At 41.2% G+C, this 21814-nt stretch overlaps 1 protein-coding gene across 1 annotated transcript in view; it reads left to right on the top strand.

Annotated features, from left to right (window-relative positions):
- The window catches only part of LOC126198549 (uncharacterized), a 78549-nt gene that overhangs the window by 29871 nt on the left and 26864 nt on the right, over nt 1-21814 (top strand). The window contains exon 4 of the mRNA XM_049934971.1: nt 19822-19998. Within this exon, the coding sequence (XP_049790928.1) occupies nt 19822-19998 (177 nt within the window). The remainder of the gene's footprint in view (nt 1-19821; nt 19999-21814) is intronic.

A 21814-nucleotide genomic window follows, 5' to 3' on the forward strand; every position in this document is an offset into this window, starting at 1 on the left:
TGTTGACATTCAGCTTATGCATCTCAGACTAGTAATGCAGCCACTCCATGGCAAGTGTTTCCTATACCAGTATTTTTGAATTAATAAAGGGTTGTGTTTGCTAATATCTTGTAATCAGAACTTTTTCCATAGATGCTCATGACATTAGAATGAGAACAGCCGACTAGCTTTGCTGTCTCTGAGATGCTGTTTCTCAGACGTCGACCCATAACGATCTTCCCCTAGTCACCATCACTTATATAGTGGATTTTGCCATTTGTTGCCCATATCATTGCTTGAATCATTCCACATTCGCCTCTGCCTCCATTACACACTGTAAATTGACCTTTTCTGATCAGTGAAAGTCATGCTGCTTCGAAATGTTTTCACTCATTGTCAACCTCAAATGCATAACAATATTGTACACCATAACAAGAAGTAGTCATTGAGGATATAGTGTTGATTGAAATATGGTATTTTGAATAGTAATTGTCAATATTATTCACAAAAATGAGTGAAGAGGCTGTACCTGGTTCTTCTAGTGAGTTGCCATAAACACTGTGTATTCCGATGACTCGTTTGAAAAAATAGGGTTGTTATTCATAGTGGTGCAAGAAAAATGATGTTAAATGTCATTGGGTGTAGCTGCAGAGAAAAAGAGGCAGGCAATGCTACTATATCAGTTAATAAGTAGCTAAAAGAGCACCAGCAGGGGAAAAACAAATGCAACCTGAGAAGGCAGCATGATTTTATAAGGGCTCATTGTGGCACACTACCTGCTCCTCCTGGTAAGAAGAGGTATGTTTCCAACATATTTCTTGTCTTCTGTGTAATGTGTGTGAAGTAAAATAATGATTTCCTGAGAAAACAAAACAAATCTTTGAACATGCTAAATTGAATTAATAAGTTAATATAATCCAGTAATAAAATTAATATTTCTGTTTATCTATTACTAATTTATTTCTTACATTGTGTGACACAGTTCTTCAAAATATCTTAGAAATGTCTTAGGGCACTGTAACTTGGCATTTTATGTGTTCACTGATGGAAGTGACCCTCCGCAATAGAGTAAAATTATTATATGTGTGTATCTTAGGTGTGAAATACATAAACTATTACTGCCCAGTCACTTTTTATAGAAGCATAGTTGTACATTGTATGTACTACAAATGCAGTTTTACCTCATTGCAGTGTATTCAGTGCAGTCAAAATTTTTAAGAATTTTTTTTTCTTTTTTACTCCTCGTAGGCGAAGAAGTGGTGAAGTAATCAATGATTTCAGTAAGCGAATAATTAGACACACAAATGAAGAATTTTATACCCTTAAGAAAAGTGTACCATCAGTAAATTGCTTCCAATACTGAAGAGTAAGTTAGAGTGGAAATGAAATGCTACTTCCATGAGAAAATTTTTGAAGGCTTCAAGTTAAAGAAGGTTCACAACGTAGTGTTCTGGTGGTCTCGTTACTCAGTACGAAGGAGAAACACCAGAGAAGCTGGAACTGAAATTTTCTGTCTGGAGGAGACTTCGATAGATAATAACTTGTCACAAATGCTGGTGGAGTAAAGTAGTGGCTGGTGTCATAGCATGGAGAAACACCCCCAGAAGGCTCATTACAGGAAGCGTCGATTCAAAAAAGAGGTTTTTAAAAGAATTACATCTCTGGTTTTGGGCCAAATCCTTGCAGGAAGACTATGATGGGCAGTTGAATTTTGTGAATTTTGATAAATGATTTGAGGGAAAGTGCTTCCTAACCTACTGCTGTGATCTCTTATTCGACTGGATAATGCACCATACCATTGCAGGCAATTTGTAAAACCACCAAGTAAATTTGATCTCAAGATGATGATGATAAAGTGTCTACAGAATAGAGATATCGGATACACTCCCGGGTGACACCACCTTAGCAAAGACACCTTCAGTGCTGGGCAGAAGGGCTTGTGTGGTCCAACAAACTCAAGGGCTGTGCCACCGATAGCATAGTTATCAGCAGGGTCACCCAAGCCAGAGCGGTCTTGACAGAGGAGCCAGACAAAGTGTGTTCCTCAACATAGGGCAGGGAGCACTTGTAAGGCAAAGGGAAACCAACCTTCATAAAGGAGTAAACCCTAAAAAAAAGACCATGCCCTTCAGAATGGGGATTGGTCGTGGTGCCACTAATTCTACACTGTAAAAATGTCATATTACAGAACCACAACAAGAGCCTTGGATAATGGATAGAACATACAGAACACACATTCAGCAAGGAAAAAGGACAAAAGATTTGAGAGTAGTAACTTATAACATACAAACAATGTTGAAACCTGAAAAAATTAAAGAAGCAGCTGAAGAGATCTTGAAGTTTAAGTATAGTATCATGGCATTACAAGAAGTGAGGTGGCAAGAGCAAGGGCAGATACCTCAGTATTCTCTGGTGTATGGTGGACCAGAAAGGAGATCAGGGCAGTCTGGAACAGGATTTATAATAGCAAAAGAGATTAGAAAAAGTCTTTTGAAATTTGAATGTATAAATGAAAGACTCAGCAGACTGAGAATAAAATGGAAATTCAAGAATATGACAATAACAACAGCATACGCATCAACAGAGGAAGCAGAAGAAAGAGTAAAAGAACAGTTTGATGAAGACCTGGAAAGTGTATGTAGTAAATTACAAAACTAGAACCTACTGCTAGTTACTGACTTGTGGTAAATGCTGGTGGAGTAAAGTAGTAGCTGCTGGAGAAGCATCTCCAAAAGGCTCGTAAAAAGAGATAAAAAAGAATACATCTTGGAACAGGGAAATCGAGTGTATGTGGACCACGTGCTAGTAAAAGCATGACATGCCATATCAGTCATAGATGTATGGAGCTGCAGGGGTCCAAACTATGATACAGACCACTACGCTGTAAAAGCTGTAGTGAAAGAAAAATTAGCAGTAGTATATAAAACCAGAATGGGGAAAAAAGCAAATAGTGATGTAGCAAACCTGAATGCTCTTGATTATAAAAGCATACCAAATAAAAATTAAAAATGTCCTGACAGCCAGTGAGGTAACAATGGGAAATCAAGACATATGGAATGGGATCCATAAATTGGTGATGGAGGTAGGAAAAGAAACACTTGGGATAAGAAGAAAGGAAAGAAATGGATGGTTTGATGATGAATGGGATAGAATGTAATGTGGGGGTGTATTAAAATAGAATGTAATGTGGAGGGTGTGTAAAGAATTAAGATCTAATGCTCATAGGATGTGTAAAAAAAAGAAAAAGGTTTGGCTGAAAGTAAAATTCAAGAGAGAGAAGAGCTAAAGGAACAGAATGAGACAAGATGATTCCATCATGCAATAGGAAAGACGGGCAAAAAGACTTCAACCCACTCAAAATTCATGTAAAAATAGAAATGGGAAAATAATCAGAGACGAACAAAACATATTGCAGAGATGGGCAGAAAACTTCGAAGATATGCTCAGTACCAACTAGGACTAGGTATCAAGAGATCTACAAATACAGGAGCAGGATATACGGGGGTTGAATGAAAAGTAATGCCTGCATCTTCATTAATTGGATTTGGATTGGGAATATTTTAATAAATCAAATGCAGAAATAACCTTTAGAATGTGATCTTTAATTACCAATATTCACTTTTCCACATAATCACCAGCTAACTGGATGTATTTCTGCCAACGATGCACAAGTTTTCTGAAGCTGTTGCAGAAGAAGTCGACACACTGTTTCCACAACCACAGTCTCACAGTTCTCTCAACATCTTCATCAGAAGGATAATGATGTCCCTGCAGATCATCTTTCATTATTGGTAACAGATAGGAGTCAGACGGTGCTAAATCTGGACTGTATGGTGCATGCCGTATGGTGGTGAAATTCAGTCTCTGAAGTTCTGCTGTGGTGGCATGTGAAGTATGTGGTTTGGCATTGTAACGCTGCAGGAAAAATTTTCCCTTTTTCTTTCAGACCCTAGTTGGCTGTCGTTTCAGAGTTCACAGCGTTGTGATGTAAACCTCTGAATTTATTGTTGTTCCATGATCAAGGAAATCAACATGGATAACACCATCTACATCCCAGAACACTGTGGCCATGATTTTTCCAGCTGTGTCTTGAATTTCTTTTTCTGGAGCGAGTCTTCATGTCGATATTCCATAGATCAACGTTTTGTCTTGGGTCGTAATGGTGTACCCACGTTTCATCTCGTGTCACAATTGAATGGAGAAAAGTGTCACCTTCATTCTCGTAACGCGAGAGGAGTTCCTGGCAAATTTCAGGTCTGTGCACTTTCATTTCAGGAGTCAGCATCCAGGGGTACCCATCATGCACGAACTTCCAATAGCCAAGCAAAGCAATAATATGACCCACACGTTCTGTTGAAATGCCGATTGTGCTTGCAATTTTTCTCTGAATGATACAATGATCATCCTGAATCAGTCTGTCAACATTTTGCTTGTGAAACACTGTGGTTGCTGACACAGGACGTCCAACTCTTTGTTTGTCATGCAGGTCAGAGTTCCCACCTCAACATCTTTAAACTTACTTACCCAATGATGCACAGTACTCAAATCAACACAATCACCATTAACAGCTTTTATTCTCTGATGAATTTCCTTTGGATTGACACCTTCTGCAATCAAGAATTCAATGACTGCACATCGCTTAAATCGTATTGACTGACCGTCTGCACAGGGTTCCATACTTTACACTGTAACAACACAACAATTCAATGCTAAGGCTTCTTGCCAACTGGAGCTGTAGAGAAGAGGCTACAAAACAAGCCAGTACCGGCCGCATACCAATGCTGGCGACTGTTGAAGAGTTACAAAGGTGTAGGCATTACTTTTCAGTCAACCCTCGCAGAAGCAAGAAAAGATGAAAGGGAAGAAGCAAAAAGACCAACATTTGGGGAGCCCAGTGATATGTGAATTTAGAAATAACTGAGCACCTGGTAAACATGAGATACTACTATAACTTATACAATTTGGTGGTCATCCTCTAATGTGTGAAAGAAGTGCATTAATGTATAAAATATAGGAGAATGAAAGCATGCATGAGGACTGGAAAACTATATACATGGTGGTGCACAAAATGTGTTACCATTTTGTTTTTGAATATAAACTTTATTGTTAATACAATCTGAAAGGAACATATACTACAGTGAAGAGCCGTCCATGAAGATTTGTTCTAACTCAGCACATGCTCACTATGTCCACCATTTCGTTACCTAACTTCCTTTAAATGAACACTGAAGTTATTGATTACCCTAAGGCACATGTCTTCCGTAATTTCACTGCAAGCTGGAAGAATAAGTCTTCTAAACTCCATTAAATCATGTGGACATTTCGGGAAAATTTTTTCCTTTTGGTACCCCCAAAGAAAAACGTCACGTGGATTGAAGTCTGGACTATTGGGGACCAATTTTGTCCGTCATTGAAGTGATCTGGAAACCTGAGTGAAATGATCCGCATGTCAAAATGCTCGTGTAAAAACTCCAACACAGTGTTTGCAGTATGTGGCCTTGCTCCATATGCATGAACCACTGCGTGTTGAAGGGCAAGGCAGTAGCAAGAAGCTGTGGAATGAAGCTATTGCAAAGCCATGCTCAAATAACGCTCGCTGTTCACAGTTTCTTCAAAGAAAAAGGGTCCAATAAGTCCGTGACTGGAAATTGCTGCCCACGCTGTAATCCTCAGAGCATAATGTAGTCGTTCATGAAGCACTTGTGGGTTTTCAGTGGCCCAAAAGCGTACATTTTGTTTGTTAACCACACCATCTAAATGAAAATGCGCCTTGTCTGAAAACCAAATGTTGTTGAGAGTTTCTTCCCTATCCTCTGCTCACTGAGCAAACAGTAGTCTCTGCTGCTTGTGTTCTTCAGTGAGCTTCTGTGCACAGGCCATCTTGTATGGGTACATATGGAGGTCACTTTTAAGAATGCGTTGAATGGAGCGTCTGGATATTCCCAGTTGCACTGCTGCCTTTCTACATGATTTCCCGGGACTTCTCTGTACAGCAACTCGTACTGCTTCAATATTCTCCGGCGAACAGGCTTAGGTCAAGGTCGCTTCACTTCCAATACTGTTCCTTTCTGTACAAATTTATCATACAACCTGTGGATGGTCTTCTTGCAAGGGACCCATTGTGTGTTAAACTGTTGTCAAAAAAGCCTCTGAGTCACAACAAGGCTTTTCGTTTCATGAAAAAGTAACACAATTGTCGATTGTTGCTGTGTCGTCAGTCTTCCATTGTCAACCATTGCTGCTTACTTGTCTCCTAGCAGCAGTATCGTGAATTACACACCATTTCGTAACTCATTTGTTTTTCTAAGCTCTTCTGGTACTGCTGTATAGATCCCAGCGGGATATCTAATGTGTGCCGTAAATTGTGAAAGAAACAGTTGGTAACACATTTCGTGCACCACCCCGTATAAGAAAGGAGAAAAGTTAGATTATGGAAATTTATAGAGTTATAACTTTATGTAATATGTCATATAAGATATTTTCTGGGATGCTGAATAAAAGGATAAAGAAGTGCATTGGAAATATCCTCAGAAAATACCAATATGGTTTCTGTCCGAATGGAGGCATTTCTGACCAGTAGTTTGTTGTTAGATATTTTATGAATATGACATAGATTGCCATTTCATATTTGTTGATTTGTACAAGCTTTTGATAGTATGCTACTGGCCATTAAAATTGCTACACCAAGAAGAAATGCAGATGATAAACGGGTATTCATTGGACAAATATATTATACTATAACTGACATGTGGTTACATTTTTATGCAATTTGGGTGCATAGATCCTGAGAAATCAGTACCCAGAACAACCACCTCTGGCCGTAATAACGGCCTTGATACGCCTGGGCATTGAGTCAAACAGAGCTTGGATGGCGTGTACAGGTACAGCTGCCCATGCAGCTTCAACACGATACCACAGTTCATCAAGAGTAGTGACTGGCGTATTGTGACGAGCCAGTTGGTCGGCCACCATTGTCCAGATGTTTTCAATTGGTGAGAGATCTGGAGAATGTGCTGGCCAGGGCAACAGTCGAACATTTTCTGTATCCAGATAGGCCCGTACAAGACCAGCAACATGTGATCGTGCATTATCCTGCTGAAATGTAGGGTTTTGCAGGCATCGAATGAAGGGTAGAGTCATGGGTCGTAACACATCTTAAATGTAACATCCACTGTTCAAGGTGCCGTCAATGTGAACAAGAGGTGACTGAGACTTGTAACCCCATACCACCACGCCGGGTGAGACGCCAGTATGGCGATTATGAATACATGCTTCCAATGTGCGTTCACCACGATGTCGTCAAACATGGATGCGGCCATCATGATGCTGTAAACAGAACCTGAATTCATCAGAAAAAATTATGTTTTGCCATTTGTGCACCCAGGTTCGTCGTTGAGTACACCATCGCAGGTGCTCCTGTCTGTGATGCAGCGTCGAGGGTAACAGCAGCCACGGTCTCCAAGCTGATAGTCCATGCTGCTGCAAATGTCGTCGAACTGTTCGTGCAGATGGTTGTTGTCTTGCAAATGTCCCCATCTGTTGACTCAGGGATCGAGACGTGGCTGCACGATCCGTTACAGCCATGCAGATAAGATGCCTGTCATCTCGACTGCTAGTGATACGAAGCCATTGGGATCCAGCACAGCGTTCCGTATTACCCTCCTGAACCCACCGATTCCATATTCTGCTAACAGTCATTGGATCTCGGCCAATGCGAGCAGCAATGTCGTGATACGATAAACTGCAATCGCGATAGGTTACAATCTGACCTTTATCAAAGTCGGAAACGTGATGGTACGCATTTCTCCTCCTTACACGAGGCATCACAACAACGTTTCACCAGGCAACGCCGGTCAACTGCTGTTTGTTTCTGAGAAATCGGTTGGAAACTTTCCTCATGTCAGCACATTGTAGGTGTCGCCACCAGCGTCAACCTTGTGTGAATGCTCTGAAAAGCTAATCATTTGCATATCACAGCATCTTCTTCCTGTCGGTTAAATTTCGTATCTGTAGCTTGTCATCTTCGTGGTGTAGCAATTTTAATGGCCAATAGTGTATTAACAGGCCAGCATTGTATAACATACGAAAAAAAATTGAGCATCTGTGACAAGTTAAGAAGTTTAGTTGAGTCAACAATGAAGGACATAAAGGCAAAAGCTAAAGTGGACAACAAAATGACCAAGAGCCTTAACTTTACACATGGAGTGAAACACTGTGATGATTTCTCTGCATTCCTGTTCTGCTTAACACTGCATAGTCTGATACAAAAAATAGATAAGAGAGGAACAATAAATAATGATGAAATCCACTCAGATATGTGCAGATCCAGTTGATATTGCAATTGTGGCAAGAGTGTAAACACCCTTAAAGAAGTGGATGAAATAATAGAAGCAGAAGGAGAAAAATGAAAAAAGATCAAATTCATGGTAATGTGCAAGTGCAAGACAAGAAAAAACCACATGAACTGGAGGCCGTTAATAGATATTTTAAAGCTGACAGCTGCTTCCATTATTTAGGTGCCCTGTTAACTAGCAATAACAATTGAGAGAGTGTATTAGAGAAAGGGTACAAGAAGGAAACAGCATGTTATGTGAACTTACAGGTATTCAAGAATTCTCTAATTACCAGATCAAACAAGTTAAGAGTATACTATTCCCTTGTGCAATCAGTGGTTACATAGGGATTGGAAATGTGCCGGTGAACAGCAGTCAGCATGGGTGCATGAACCAGGTGCTTGGTGCAGAGGCCCATTCGCAGCAACTTTTGTTGAACAGTAATTGAGGAAACACTGTTGGTAGCCCCTTGGTTCATCTGGATGATCCATTGTTCAACAGTTGCATGTCTGTTCATATAGTTTAACCATGGCGGCACACGGACAGTTTACAGACTCAGCCATTTCGGAAATGGTTCCACCTTCGGCCTGAAAGCCAATGATCATGTTCTTGTGGATGTCAGATAAAGTGCTTTTTTTTCCCCATTATGACAATAACTACATTGTTTTCCACATCCCCCAATATGCTCTATATACCCTCCACTGCTAGTGCTGCCACCTGCCATGTGTGAGTGGGTATTGCACTTTGGCATTAAACATCAAGGTGACAGAACCACGTGTAACACTGTAATTAACTGTGTTTTATACAATTTTGGGAATTGGTGTTATTGTAAAAGGTGTAATAGTAGAACTATACAATAATTATCACCCAGAAATAAGGTGGTGATCATAAGCATCTTAATGTCTGCTGCTGGAAAAGGCATTCTCTAAATTTTGCCATGCATTATAATCTTCAGTGGCCTTATTCCTCCTGCGTATTTTCCAGTGTCAATTACTCACCTTTCATGAAGTTATTGTCTTAGTCTTTTTCTATCTTATTCAGAAAAGAACTTCTTTAGTCCATCTGCCATCCATTCACATGGCATGTGCCTCACCCACCTCCATTTCATTTTCATTGCCATCATTTTTAATCTCCCAATCCAATCTGTACCCTTACCTGTTTATTGTTTTCCTGTCTCTACTACTTACCAGTCTCCACAGTTGGAGAGTGGGATGAGGGATTTGCTCACTCAGATTTGCGTGCATCATGGCGACATGCTACAGTGCAAATGTTTTGAAGTGAGCATACTGTGCCCAAATGGGACACTTTAGGGTGGGCCTATGTCACGAAGTCCGGTGCACTCATTATTCTCTTTGCATCTGTGCATTTCTGTACTTATTCTTTCAATTACAAACATTCTTCCTTACCATCACTCCTGATGTATTGGTAGATTAGTTGATATATACAATGCGGTCACCAGGCACAGCGTGGAAGGACACGTCTGCCAGCACCGTTTCTTGTGGCAAAATACCTCTCCACCACGGCCTCACTTGTCACAACCAGTTTGTGTTTACTCAGCTCTGACTTGAGCGATCTCTCAAACAGTGTTGTGGAATCTTCTGAGAACACACTGTTGCTCCTCAGCAATAGCAATACACATTGCATTCTCCTAGTCAAAGTGTAGATTAGGAGCCTTGTGGAGCCGAGAAAGCACATCGGCATTGGTGTGCCAAGCAGTGTATCTATAGTGGATTTCGTATTGATACTTGCTTATGAATAAAATGTGCCTGTGTAATTACTGAGCTGTTTTCTCTGTTATATGGCTTTGAGGGCTGCAGGGGCAACTAGGAGTGTGTGTTCAGTGATCAGGTTGCTCTGTAGAGGAAGTCATGAAATTTTGGCAAAATGATTCATAATGTTTGTTTCTTTATTTGAGTATAATTGACAGGAGGATGTTTCTGTGTTTTCAAGGAATATGCAGTGGAATGTTCTGTGCTGTCAGGACTTTTGTATGAGAAAACTGCACCAATCCCATGTTGGGAGGCAGTGATGCTGAGGACCATTGGTTTGCTGAGGTCAAACATGGTTAGGCATGGAACATGGTCGAGGCCACTGTTTAAGCAGTCAGAAACTTGTTGAAAAGCAATGTTCCACCGAAGTTTGGTGCCTTTCATAGGGTTGAGAGGTTTGATTATTTCTAAAGCCTGGGGTTAAATTTCCCAACATAATTAACATTACCCAGGAAGAATTGTAATTCTCTAATATTACTCAGTGGAGGGAGATTATGGTGGCTTTGACATTTTTATTCATTGCTCATACAAAGAATGTGTCCCAGGTAGTCTTACATCTACATCTACATCTACATTGATACCCTGCGAATCACATTTAAGTACGTGGCAGAGGGACCACCTTCAACATAAGAAATTTCGTGAGAAGATTCCACCACAGCAAAAAATGCCTATGTTTTAAATATGTTCACCCCAAATCTCCTGTATATTTTCAGTGATACTCTCTCCCCTATTTCAAATAATACAAAACATGCTGCCCTTCTTTGAACTTTCTCGATGTACTCCGTCAGTCCTATCTGGTAAAGATCACACACTGTGCAGCAGTATTCTAAAAGAGGATGGACAAGCATAGTGTAGACAATCTCTTTAGTAGAACCGTTACATTTTCGAAGTGTCCTGCGAATAAAACGCAGTCTGTGGTTAGCCTTCCCCATAACATTTTCTATGCGTTCCTTCCAATTTAAGTTGTTCGTAATTGTAATTCCAAGGTATTTAGTTGAATTTATGGCCTTTAGATTTGACTGATTTATCGTGTAATTGAAATATAACGGATTCCTTTTAGCACTCATGTGGATGACCTCACACTTTTCGTTATTTAGGGTCAATTGCCAATTTTTGCCCCATATCGATACCTTTTCTAAATAGTTTTGCAATTTTGTTTTGATCTTCTGATGACTTTACTAGTCGATAAACAATAGCATTGTCTGCAAACAACCTAATATGGCTGCTCAGATTGTCTTCTGAATCATTTATATAGATAAGGAACATCGAAGGGTCTATAACACATGCAATTTCAGTACAAGCCACTTGTGTGGTACAGCGTCAAAAGCCTTCTGGAAATATAGAAATACAGAATCAATTTGAGATCCCTTGTTATTAGCACTCAACACCTCGTGTGAGTCAAGAGCTGGTTGTGTTTCACAAGAATGATGCTTTCTAAATCCATGTTGACTGTGTGTCTGTAGATCGTTCTCTTCAAGGTAATGCATAATGCTCCAACACAATGTATGTTCCAAGATCCTGCTGTATATCAATGTTAATAATATGGGCTTCTAATTTAGTGAATTACTCCTACCACGTTTCTTGAATATTGGTGTGTCCTGTGCAACTTTCCAGTCTTTGGGTACGGATCTTCCATCAAGCGAATGGTTTTATATGATTGTTAAATATGGAGCTATTGTATCAACATACCCTGAAAGGAACCTAATTGGTATACAGTCTAGACCAAAAGACTTGCTTTTGTTAAGTGATTTAAGTTGCTTCACTACTCCGAGGATATCTATTTCTACATTACTGATGTTGGCAGCTGTTCTTGATTAGAATTCTGGAATATTTTCTTCGTCTTCTTCAGTGAAGGGATTTCAGAAGGGTGTATTTAGTAACTCTGCTTTGGTAGCACTGTTATCCATAGTATTTCCATTGCTATCGCGCAGAGAAGGCATTGATTGTGTCTTGCCACTAGCATACTTTACATACAACCAGAATCTCTTTGGATTTTTTGCCAGGTTTTGAGATAAAGTCTCATTGTGGAAACTATTATAAGCATCTCACATTGAAATCTGCACTAAATTTCAAGCTTCTGTAAAAGCCAATCGTGCGTTTTTTCCATCCGTTTAATGTTTGTTAATTTATTTAGTGTAAATCTCTCAATTGCTGCCAATACTATTTCTTTGAATTCAAGCTACATCTGGTTTGCACTTACATTGTTACTTTGGAAGGAGTGGAGATTGTCTCTCAGGACGGCGTTAGATGAATTTTTGTCTGCTTTTTTTGAATAGGTATATTTTTTGTTTATTTTTACAGGATTTTGGGGTTACAATATTCAGTCTCACTATGTCAACCCTGTTTTCACTAATCCCTGTATCCGTTTTGATGCTTGTTTTTAGCTCAGGATTATTTGTTGCTAAGAGGTCAAGTGTCTTATCACAACTGTTTACTATTCACGAGGGCTCATGAACTAACTACTTGAAATAATTTCCAGAGAATGCATTTAGCACAATTTCACATGATGTTTTATGTGTACCTCCATATTTAAACATGTATTTTTGCCAACGTATCGAGGGTAAATTAAAGGCACCATAAGCTATAATTGTATGAGTCGAGTTTGTGTTTGAAATTAAACTCATATTTTCTTTGAACCTTTCAGCTATTGTATCATTTGGATTTGGAGGTTGGTAAAAGGATCCAACTATTATTTTATTCTGGTTGCCAAGAATGAACTCTGCCCATACTAACTCACAGGAACTATCTACTTCAATTTTGCGACAAGATAAACTACTTCTAACAGCAACAAACATGCCACCACCAACTGTGTTTAGCCTACCATTTCGGAACACCATTAGGTTCTACCCAAAAATTTCGACAGAACTTATCTCTGGCTGTAGCCAGCTTTCAGTGCCTATAACGATTGGAGCATCGGTGCTTTCTATTAATGATTGGAGCTCTGGTACTTTCCCAACACAGCTGCAACAATTTACAACTGTTGTACCAATGGTTCCTGTATCTATGTTCTTCCTGTGTTTGGCCTGCACTATTTGTGACTGAAGCCCTTTTTGTGTTTTCCCAAGATCCTCTAGACTATAAAACTGCCCAGTCCACACCACACAGCCCCTGCTACCCGTGTAGCCACCTCCTTCATGTAGTGGACTCCTAACCTATTCAGCAGAACCCAAAACCCAACCATCATGTGGTGCAAGTCGAGGAATCTGTGGTGCAAGTTGAGGAATTTGCAGCCTACACAGTCACAGAACCGTCTGAGCCTCTGATTCAGACCTCCATTCGGCTCTGTACTAGAAGTCTGCAATCGGTCCTGTTGATTATGCTGCAAATGGTGAGCTCTGTTTTAAGTTTTCAGATTTCTTTAAGTTGCTACAAAGGCCTTTGTGTTGTAACAAGGTTGTCATCTAGGTCGTGTGTGTTGCATGGGATGTCATGGATGATCTGTTTCAGATAATGCTAAAAGATTGCAGGGTCACTAGCCATACTGAAATGAAGACGATTGTAGTGATATAGCCCAAAGGGAGAACTGCTGACCATTAACTGCAGGCAAACCTCGTCCAGTGGTAGCTGTAGATAGACCTCTGCTAGACAGTTTTGAAAAAAGATTTTCCTCTTATTAGTTTTGATGTAAGTTCCTTGGAGCAAGGAATGAAGTAAGTCTTCACAACTGCTTGAGCTTCAACAGTTGTTTTAAAATCTCCACAGGGGTGAAGTCTGCTGCCAGGCTTCGAAGAAAAATCAGTGGAGTACCCTATAAGCTTATAGTAACTGGCAGTACTATGCCAACATGTCAAGACACTCCATCTGCTTTGAACATGTTGTAAAGTGCACTGGGAACTGGACATGTGCAGATGAAACATGGAATATCTAATGGTTTCAATTCATTATGTGCCACATAATTGGGATGCCGCCTAGCCCAGGGTCGAAGACAGTTGAGAACTCTTCACTCAGATTTTCAAGATTGTCCAAAGGTGCCAAAGAGGAAATCACGTTTACTAAATGGTCGAACTGAAAGCCATATGCGTGAAAAGCATTGAAATCAAAAATCTTTCTGGATATGGCCTGAAGTAACATTATAAAATGTTAATTTTCTGTTGACATTCTTGCAGCAGACCATCACTTCCCAGTGATCACATGGGACATATGCTATCGTCTGTAACTCAGTAGATGCTGATTGGGAAGACCCAGTCTGAGTGTAGGTGTCTTCATGGAAGCCCGTGTATCCAGCTGAATCATAACTGAGCAATCATGAATGGTGAGTATATTCCACATTTTCTGGTTCACTCCAGACCAGGATGTGTGTTTACAAACACTACAGGACTCTCGAACCTGAGAAGAGGTTTTCAAACTTGCTGTACCTCATGTGGTACATCATAAAGGGATCTGTCGGATGTGAGTAAGGTAACACTGGGGACACCCAGGAAGGGGACAATCATGGGAGCGGTGCGTGCCTGAATTGTAAGCTGGACACTAATTATCTGAATGTGCTCCACGAGATACACAACGCCGAGCTCACTGCATTCTCTACTAAAGGATAAGTGATTCAAATCCTGTTTTTGTGATTTGTTGCGCAAATGGGATGATCTGTGATTTGTTGTAGAAATATAACTGAACAGAAGACACAATACCACTGTCACCAGAAGCGGTTCTGCAATTTTCCATGGAAGTAGAGTGCACTATCAATAAAAGACACGTCTTGCTCAAACAAGTAATGTGGTGACTTGAAACCACATGAGGTACAGCAAGTTTGTAAACCTCTTCTCGGGTTCGAGAGTCCTGTAGTGTTTGTAAACACACATCCTGGTCTGGAGTGAACCAGATGATTAAATCTCACACAAAGAATCTGGATACAAATGATTGCAGCTTAAGGTAGTAAACAAAAAATTACATCTGTGGGAAAGACCTTGAAATTCTGTAACATCGATTACGACTTCCTCCATTGTTCCAAGTGGGCCTGTTAGTGTTGACGTGCTAATTGCTGCTGCTGAACTTTAATAAAACTCTCTGGGTCCATGCTTGACATAGGTATGTTGATTAAATATCTACACTTTGAGTTGTAAAGCAACATGTAATCAAATGAGGACACAAGAGGGGGTGAAGAGAACTTTCAGTTTATTGAGAGAATTCTAGGAAAGTGTAGTTTATCCATAGAGGAGAGCACATACAGAACTCTTGTGGGGTCCATTTTTGAGAACTGCTCATGTGTTTGGCATCTCCACCAGGTCAGATTACAGGAAGACATTAAAGCAAATAAGAAGCAGTTAGTTTCGATCAGTACACAAGTATTATAGAAATGCTGTATGAACCCAAGAAGGAAATTTCTGGAGCGAAGACATCTTTCTGTTCGGAAAACACTATTGAGAAAGTTTAGAGAACCAGCATTTGCGATGGACTGCAGAATGATCCCACTGCTACCAATGTACATTATGTTTGAGGACTGTGAAGACAAGATGAGAGAAATCAGGGCTTGCATGGAAGTGTATAGATAGTCGTTTTTGCCACACCAGATTTCGAGGGGAATAGGAAAGAGAAAGATTAGCAGTGGTATAATACACTCCTGGAAATGGAAAAAAGAACACATTGACACCGGTGTGTCAGACCCACCATACTTGCTCCGGACACTGCAAGAGGGCTGTACAAGCAATGATCACACGCACGGCACAGCGGACACACCAGGAACCACGGTGTTGGCCGTTGAATGGCGCTAGCTGCGCAGCATTTGTGCACCGCCGCCGTCAGTGTCAGCCAGTTTGCCGTGGCATACGGAGCTCCATCGCAGTCTTTAACACTGGTAGCATGCCGCGACAGCGTGGACGTGAACCGTATGTGCAGTTGACGGACTTTGAGCGAGGGCGTATAGTGGGCATGCAGGAGGCCGGGTGGACGTACCGCCGAATCGCTCAACATGTGGGGCGTGAGGTCTCCACAGTACATCGATGTTGTCGCCAGTGGTCGGCGGAAGGTGCACGTGCCCGTCGACCTGGGACCGGACCGCAGCGACGCACGGATGCACGCCAAGACCGTAGGATCCTACGCAGTGCCGTAGGGGACCGCACCGCCACTTCCCAGCAAATTAGGGACACTGTTGCTCCTGGGGTATTGGCGAGGACCATTCGCAACCGTCTCCATGAAGCTGGGCTACAGTCCCGCACACCGTTAGGCCGTCTTCCGCTCACGCCCCAACATCGTGCAGCCCGCCTCCAGTGGTGTCGCGACAGGCGTGAATGGAGGGACGAATGGAGACGTGTCGTCTTCAGCGATGAGAGTCGCTTCTGCCTTGGTGCCAATGATGGTCGTATGCGTGTTTGGCGCCGTGCAGGTGAGCGCCACAATCAGGACTGCATACGACCGAGGCACACAGGGCCAACACCCGGCATCATGGTGTGGGGAGCGATCTCCTACACTGGCCGTACACCACTGGTGATCGTCGAAGGGACACTGAATAGTGCACGGTACATCCAAACCGTCATCGAACCCATCGTTCTACCATTCCTAGACCGGCAGGGGAACTTGCTGTTCCAACAGGACAATGCACGTCCGCATGTATCCCGTGCCACCCAACGTGCTCTAGAAGGTGTAAGTCAACTACCCTGGCCAGCAAGATCTCCGGATCTGTCCCCCATTGAGCATGTTTGGGACTGGATGAAGCGTCGTCTCACGCGGTCTGCACGTCCAGCACGAACGCTGGTCCAACTGAGGCGCCAGGTGGAAATGGCATGGCAAGCCGTTCCACAGGACTACATCCAGCATCTCTACGATCGTCTCCATGGGAGAATAGCAGCCTGCATTGCTGCGAAAGGTGGATATACACTGTACTAGTGCCGACATTGTGCATGCTCTGTTGCCTGTGTCTATGTGCCTGTGGTTCTGTCAGTGTGATCATGTGATGTATCTGACCCCAGGAATGTGTCAATAAAGTTTCCCCTTCCTGGGACAATGAATTCACAGTGTTCTTATTTCAATTTCCAGGAGTGTATACCCTCTGCTATCCACTATATGGTGGCTGGCGGACTATGTATGTAGATGTAGATGTTTGCCTTCGTTGCCTGCTTCCTGAGTTTGAGATCTGTACCTTGAACTGTGACCAGAACCCTTGTTACTATTTTAGTACATTCTTCCTTGGTTCTAAACATCTGTAAGTTCTTGCAAAGATATTATCAGCACTGCAATCAATAGTACATATAACAATCCATAGTCCAGTCCAGAAGAGAGAGAGAGAGAGAGAGAGAGAGAGAGAGAGAGAGAGGCCAGGTTTCAGTTGCCTGTAACAAGGATGATGTCAAATTCTTCAGTCTGGCTAATGATATATCAGTGGAGGTCTCATTCCCTGCTTGTAATGGCAGTCTGGCCTCTAGGTGGCAAGACCAGGTGGGTTGCTGAGAGTGTCATGTATCCAGAGTTGCCATGTCCCGTAGCCTCTTTGAATCAGCAATACTGATATCTGCTGTGGTGAAATCGGCGCCATTGCCTGGGCAAGATACAAGACTGAGACTGTTTATGGTGTAATAAGCCTCATTGAAATTTACATCCGAATCCCTTAGCTCTTTCAGAATTTTCTGTCAGTATTAGCTTCAGATTGCCAATGGCCTTACTGCGGTGGTAACACTGGTTCATGTCAGATCACCGAAGTTAAGCACTGTCGGTCGCTCCAGCAAATCATTCCTAAAGCCCACCTGACATTTTTCTAATGTGTTTGCAGTATTCTTCAATTTTTCAGAGAAATGTGACAGAAAAAGTTATATGTAATAGAAAGTAAGGATAATCCCTGTACTGCTGGGATCTGTTTTGTCACCGTCTTGTGCAGTGGGTAGATTAGTGCTATTGTCTAGATATTTGGGAACTTCCTTTTTTCCCAGATTGTTTCTCCAGTTAAATTAGTGCCAGTTGTGTTTATCTTCCATTGTACAGGATATCTAATAAATCTGTGGATTTAGAAAAACCCTAATACAAGCTGTCTTCAGAACTGTAATATAGAAAATTGTATCTAAGAAAAATGAAGTGTAAATTGTTAAAATAAAAGTTCCATCATATGATTCATACCATAGCAAAATACATTGGTTAGTGTACAGCTGCCAAACAGTGGAACAGATAGTCGTATTTTGTGTGAGCTGAATTGTTTGTTATACTATCCAATGCAAGAATGACGTAAGTTATCCAAAGAACATATTTAAATCATGACAATAATATTATAGTGCAAGAATACATAACAGAGAAATGTAAGTGGAGAATGCAACTCGTAAACCATCAAAAAAAATTTCTTGTAGCTATACTGTATACATACTCATATTAATATAAACCACTGAATTTTCCTGGTTGTGTGTTCATGCTGCTTAACAGTGATGTCACTATTGGTTGACTATATCACATGTCTGATGTTCAGAATATTTGCTGTCACAGGCTGGAGAGACCACGTGACATGAGCTATGATTGGCTGATGAAAGCTTATTGCAATCACGATTTCAGTGCTTCACAACTACTGTCCTTTATTTAGTGGAATTCAGATTTATACTTTAAGAATACAAAAATGTGCTGTTGCCGCGTGTAGGAGCTCTTTCCAAAATGTGCTTCTTTTTGCTGTCTTTCATTTCCTAAAGTGCCGGGAAGTTCCCCACCAGTGTATAAAATCTGTACCATTCAAGGGACTGGTAAGTTATACAGCTACAAGGAAATATATATTGTCACTTAGCATGGAAAAAATGTTCTTTCACCTGGGGAAAGTGTATTTTTAACCAGAAAATCTGGGATTTTTTTTTTTTTTCGTTGTTCGCATGCTTGGTGCATGTATATTATGTTATCTCTGAATATGAACTTATCTGAATGCTTAGCAACATGTTCTGTCTTGTTTACATCTGCTCATCATTTGCTATGTGGTGAAATGTGCTTTACTGCTTCCATTATTTATTTTTCATCAAGGACTTTCCATTAATCTATTTCATTGTAATATTCACTTATGAAATCTCCCCAGGTGATCAGCCGAGTTGTGGCATCATTTTGTCACAATGTTTCAATGAGTTTTCATACCCATCATGTTCAGGCAAAGATGGTGGGTACAAAACTCATTGAAATGTTGTGACAAGATAACACTACTACTTGGCTGATCACCTGAAAATATTTAGTCATTGGAATACGCTGAGAAAGTCTGCAATCACCCATCTTGAAGATTTTATTTAGTCTCCCCCCCCCCCCTTTCCCACACCATATCCCTTGAACACTCCCCTATCTGTGGCCCAGGGTTGCACTTAAAGATGGACTGCCAACTCCACCCAAGTTCTGTGAATTCATTGGTAATTTTCACAATTTTCTATGATGTTGTGTTACACATTAATTTAGTCTTATTGTAATTAGTTTTCAGAGCTACTGTAAAACTTGTTCTAGTATGTTATTTGATTTGTTATGGCAGTTTATTTGTCTTATAGGGAATCATCACAGTGCCATCAGTAAAATGAAGGTAGTTCACATATAGTCCATTAAAATGTATTCTTTATGTGTTTTCCCAGTTTAAGGATCTGAAAAAAAAAACCATGGGTTGCTGAGAATAGTCCTGCCTGGCTGTACTTTAAATTCTAAATTTCCCTCTTTTGTGTATGTAATCTTAAATACATTAAAATACAATCAGTACCTTGTTTCTCAAAGGCTGTTGATACAGAATTTCTTCAATCCCAGTCAAAAGCTTTTGCCATTTTGAGCATGTCATTTTGATTCCACAGCAATTTAATATAATTCAGATTTTATTGTACTTTCAGGGCATATGGGAAGTACCTAATTAGTTGTGCTTGTGAATGGTTCTCACAGTTGAAACCTTTCTTGGAGATCCTTAAGGTGAATGGTCCACCATGGTTACCTGATAATTACCACTTTCCTGAAGATCTCCGTCAGTGGCTTGGTGTGAATTTTCAGGAGAAGAAAAATATGTCACAAAAGTTAGTAATTTTAAAACAAATTGTGATGGGTTCCTGTGAAGATGTAAAATATTTACTGTAATATGTTGTTTATAAAAAAAAGAGTGATTCTTTATGCTTCCATTTCTTCATTGTTTTTATTAACACTACAAGAAATTGATGACATGAAGTACAGAAGGATTTTTATTGTTACAATTTTCAATTATGTAGGAGGTAGAGTTATTTATATGCATGTATCATGCCACATGAACCCACATGAATACTAGCTTTAATACTAGTATCAGCATACTGTCTTGGTGTAGGGCAGTCTCCAGATTACATGTGAAATGGTGTTATATGGTCAAATTCTTATTACCACTCCCACTACTCCCTCCATCTCTTGCCTTCTTAGTCCCATACATTACAAGATTGAGAGACACATTTATATTGGTGAGCCATGGTAATAACATATTCTCAGTAGGCTTGACAGTTGTAATTGCTTTGTTGATTATCACTCAATAATAAGCTACATGCAGTACCTCATCCTACTTCCAAATGTTACAAGACTGTGTTTTAGTTTTCAGCCAAAGGGCCTTCTTCTGAAGTAGAACACACACACACACACACACACACACACACACACAGGGAGTGGTGGGAAGCATAGTGAGTAGAATAATTTTTACTTTTTAATTTCACAGTCTGTAAGATATGATATTTCTCTGCATATGTTCCATTTCACTTTTGGTTCTTTCGTGAGTTCGTGCATGGCGCACACAGGGCCCCAAACTGTTGCAGCCCATTTTTCCACCCTTGGCTGCATTTCATTCACCATAACCCTCCCTCTGCATCCTGGGTCCTTCCCCACCATCCTCTCCTTCTCCTCTCTTAGTGTTTTTATTTATGTCAACCTGGCTACCCACCTGGTTCCTTGTGATTTTGGTCCTGTTGCCTTTTCTTTAATCCTTTTTGACATTTTTGGTCCCCCTTCGGGTTTGACATCCACTTCTAAATTTTCTGTCATTAGAGTGAGCCATTTGGGGATGAACTCCCTTCCTAGCATCTACAGTATGGATTCCTCCCCCCCCCCCCCCTTCGCTCAGCTAGGTCACTGGCATGGGTAGCCAGTCCGCGTGGTGGGGCTGTTATGTACCTGTATGCCTCAGCCTCCTGTGGCTGACACCCCCCCCCCCCCCCCCCCCCGACAACACAGAGAATATACTACTCAAAGCTGGGCTGTTCCCTCCCCACATAATGGAGCATTGGAACTCCTGGCAAAGGCCACTGAACCAGGTAGCCGTTGCTGTGGGTGGGTGGCGCCCATGAGAAAAGCCTGTGATCAGAGTGGGTGGTATCAGGGCAGATGCTTGGTATATGAAATGTATCAAGCTGAAAAACTCTTGCCATTTCTTCAAGTGGCAGCAGATCATTGAATGCTTGAATGCTGCTTCGTACAACCTTGTAGCCTTCCCTTCCATGTCTACACCCTGGGAGGAGGACCAGGCTTACCGTCTTGGGATGAAACGCTTTCCCCGCTACCTGGTCTGTACTATAATGGATGGGCACACATTCACCGCCACAAAGACATTGTTTTTTTATGGAGAATATTGAGGACAAGTTTGGCAAAGTGGAGTCTCTCCGTAAGGTGCGGTCAGGCTCTCTGTTGAGAAAAGCTGTTTCTGCCACCAAATCTGCAGATATTCATGCTTGTGATTATCTTGACAATGTCCCACTGTCTATTACCCCTCACCAATCTCTTAGTATGGCCCAATGTGTGATTTTTCACAGAGACCTCATCCTGAAAACTGATAAGGCTGCCCCCCCCCGGGCCCACACCCCCCACCCCACCCTGGGACCTTGC

This window comes from Schistocerca nitens, chromosome 8 (assembly GCF_023898315.1).
Source record: "Schistocerca nitens isolate TAMUIC-IGC-003100 chromosome 8, iqSchNite1.1, whole genome shotgun sequence".
NCBI classification, from domain to species: Eukaryota; Metazoa; Arthropoda; class Insecta; order Orthoptera; family Acrididae; genus Schistocerca; species Schistocerca nitens.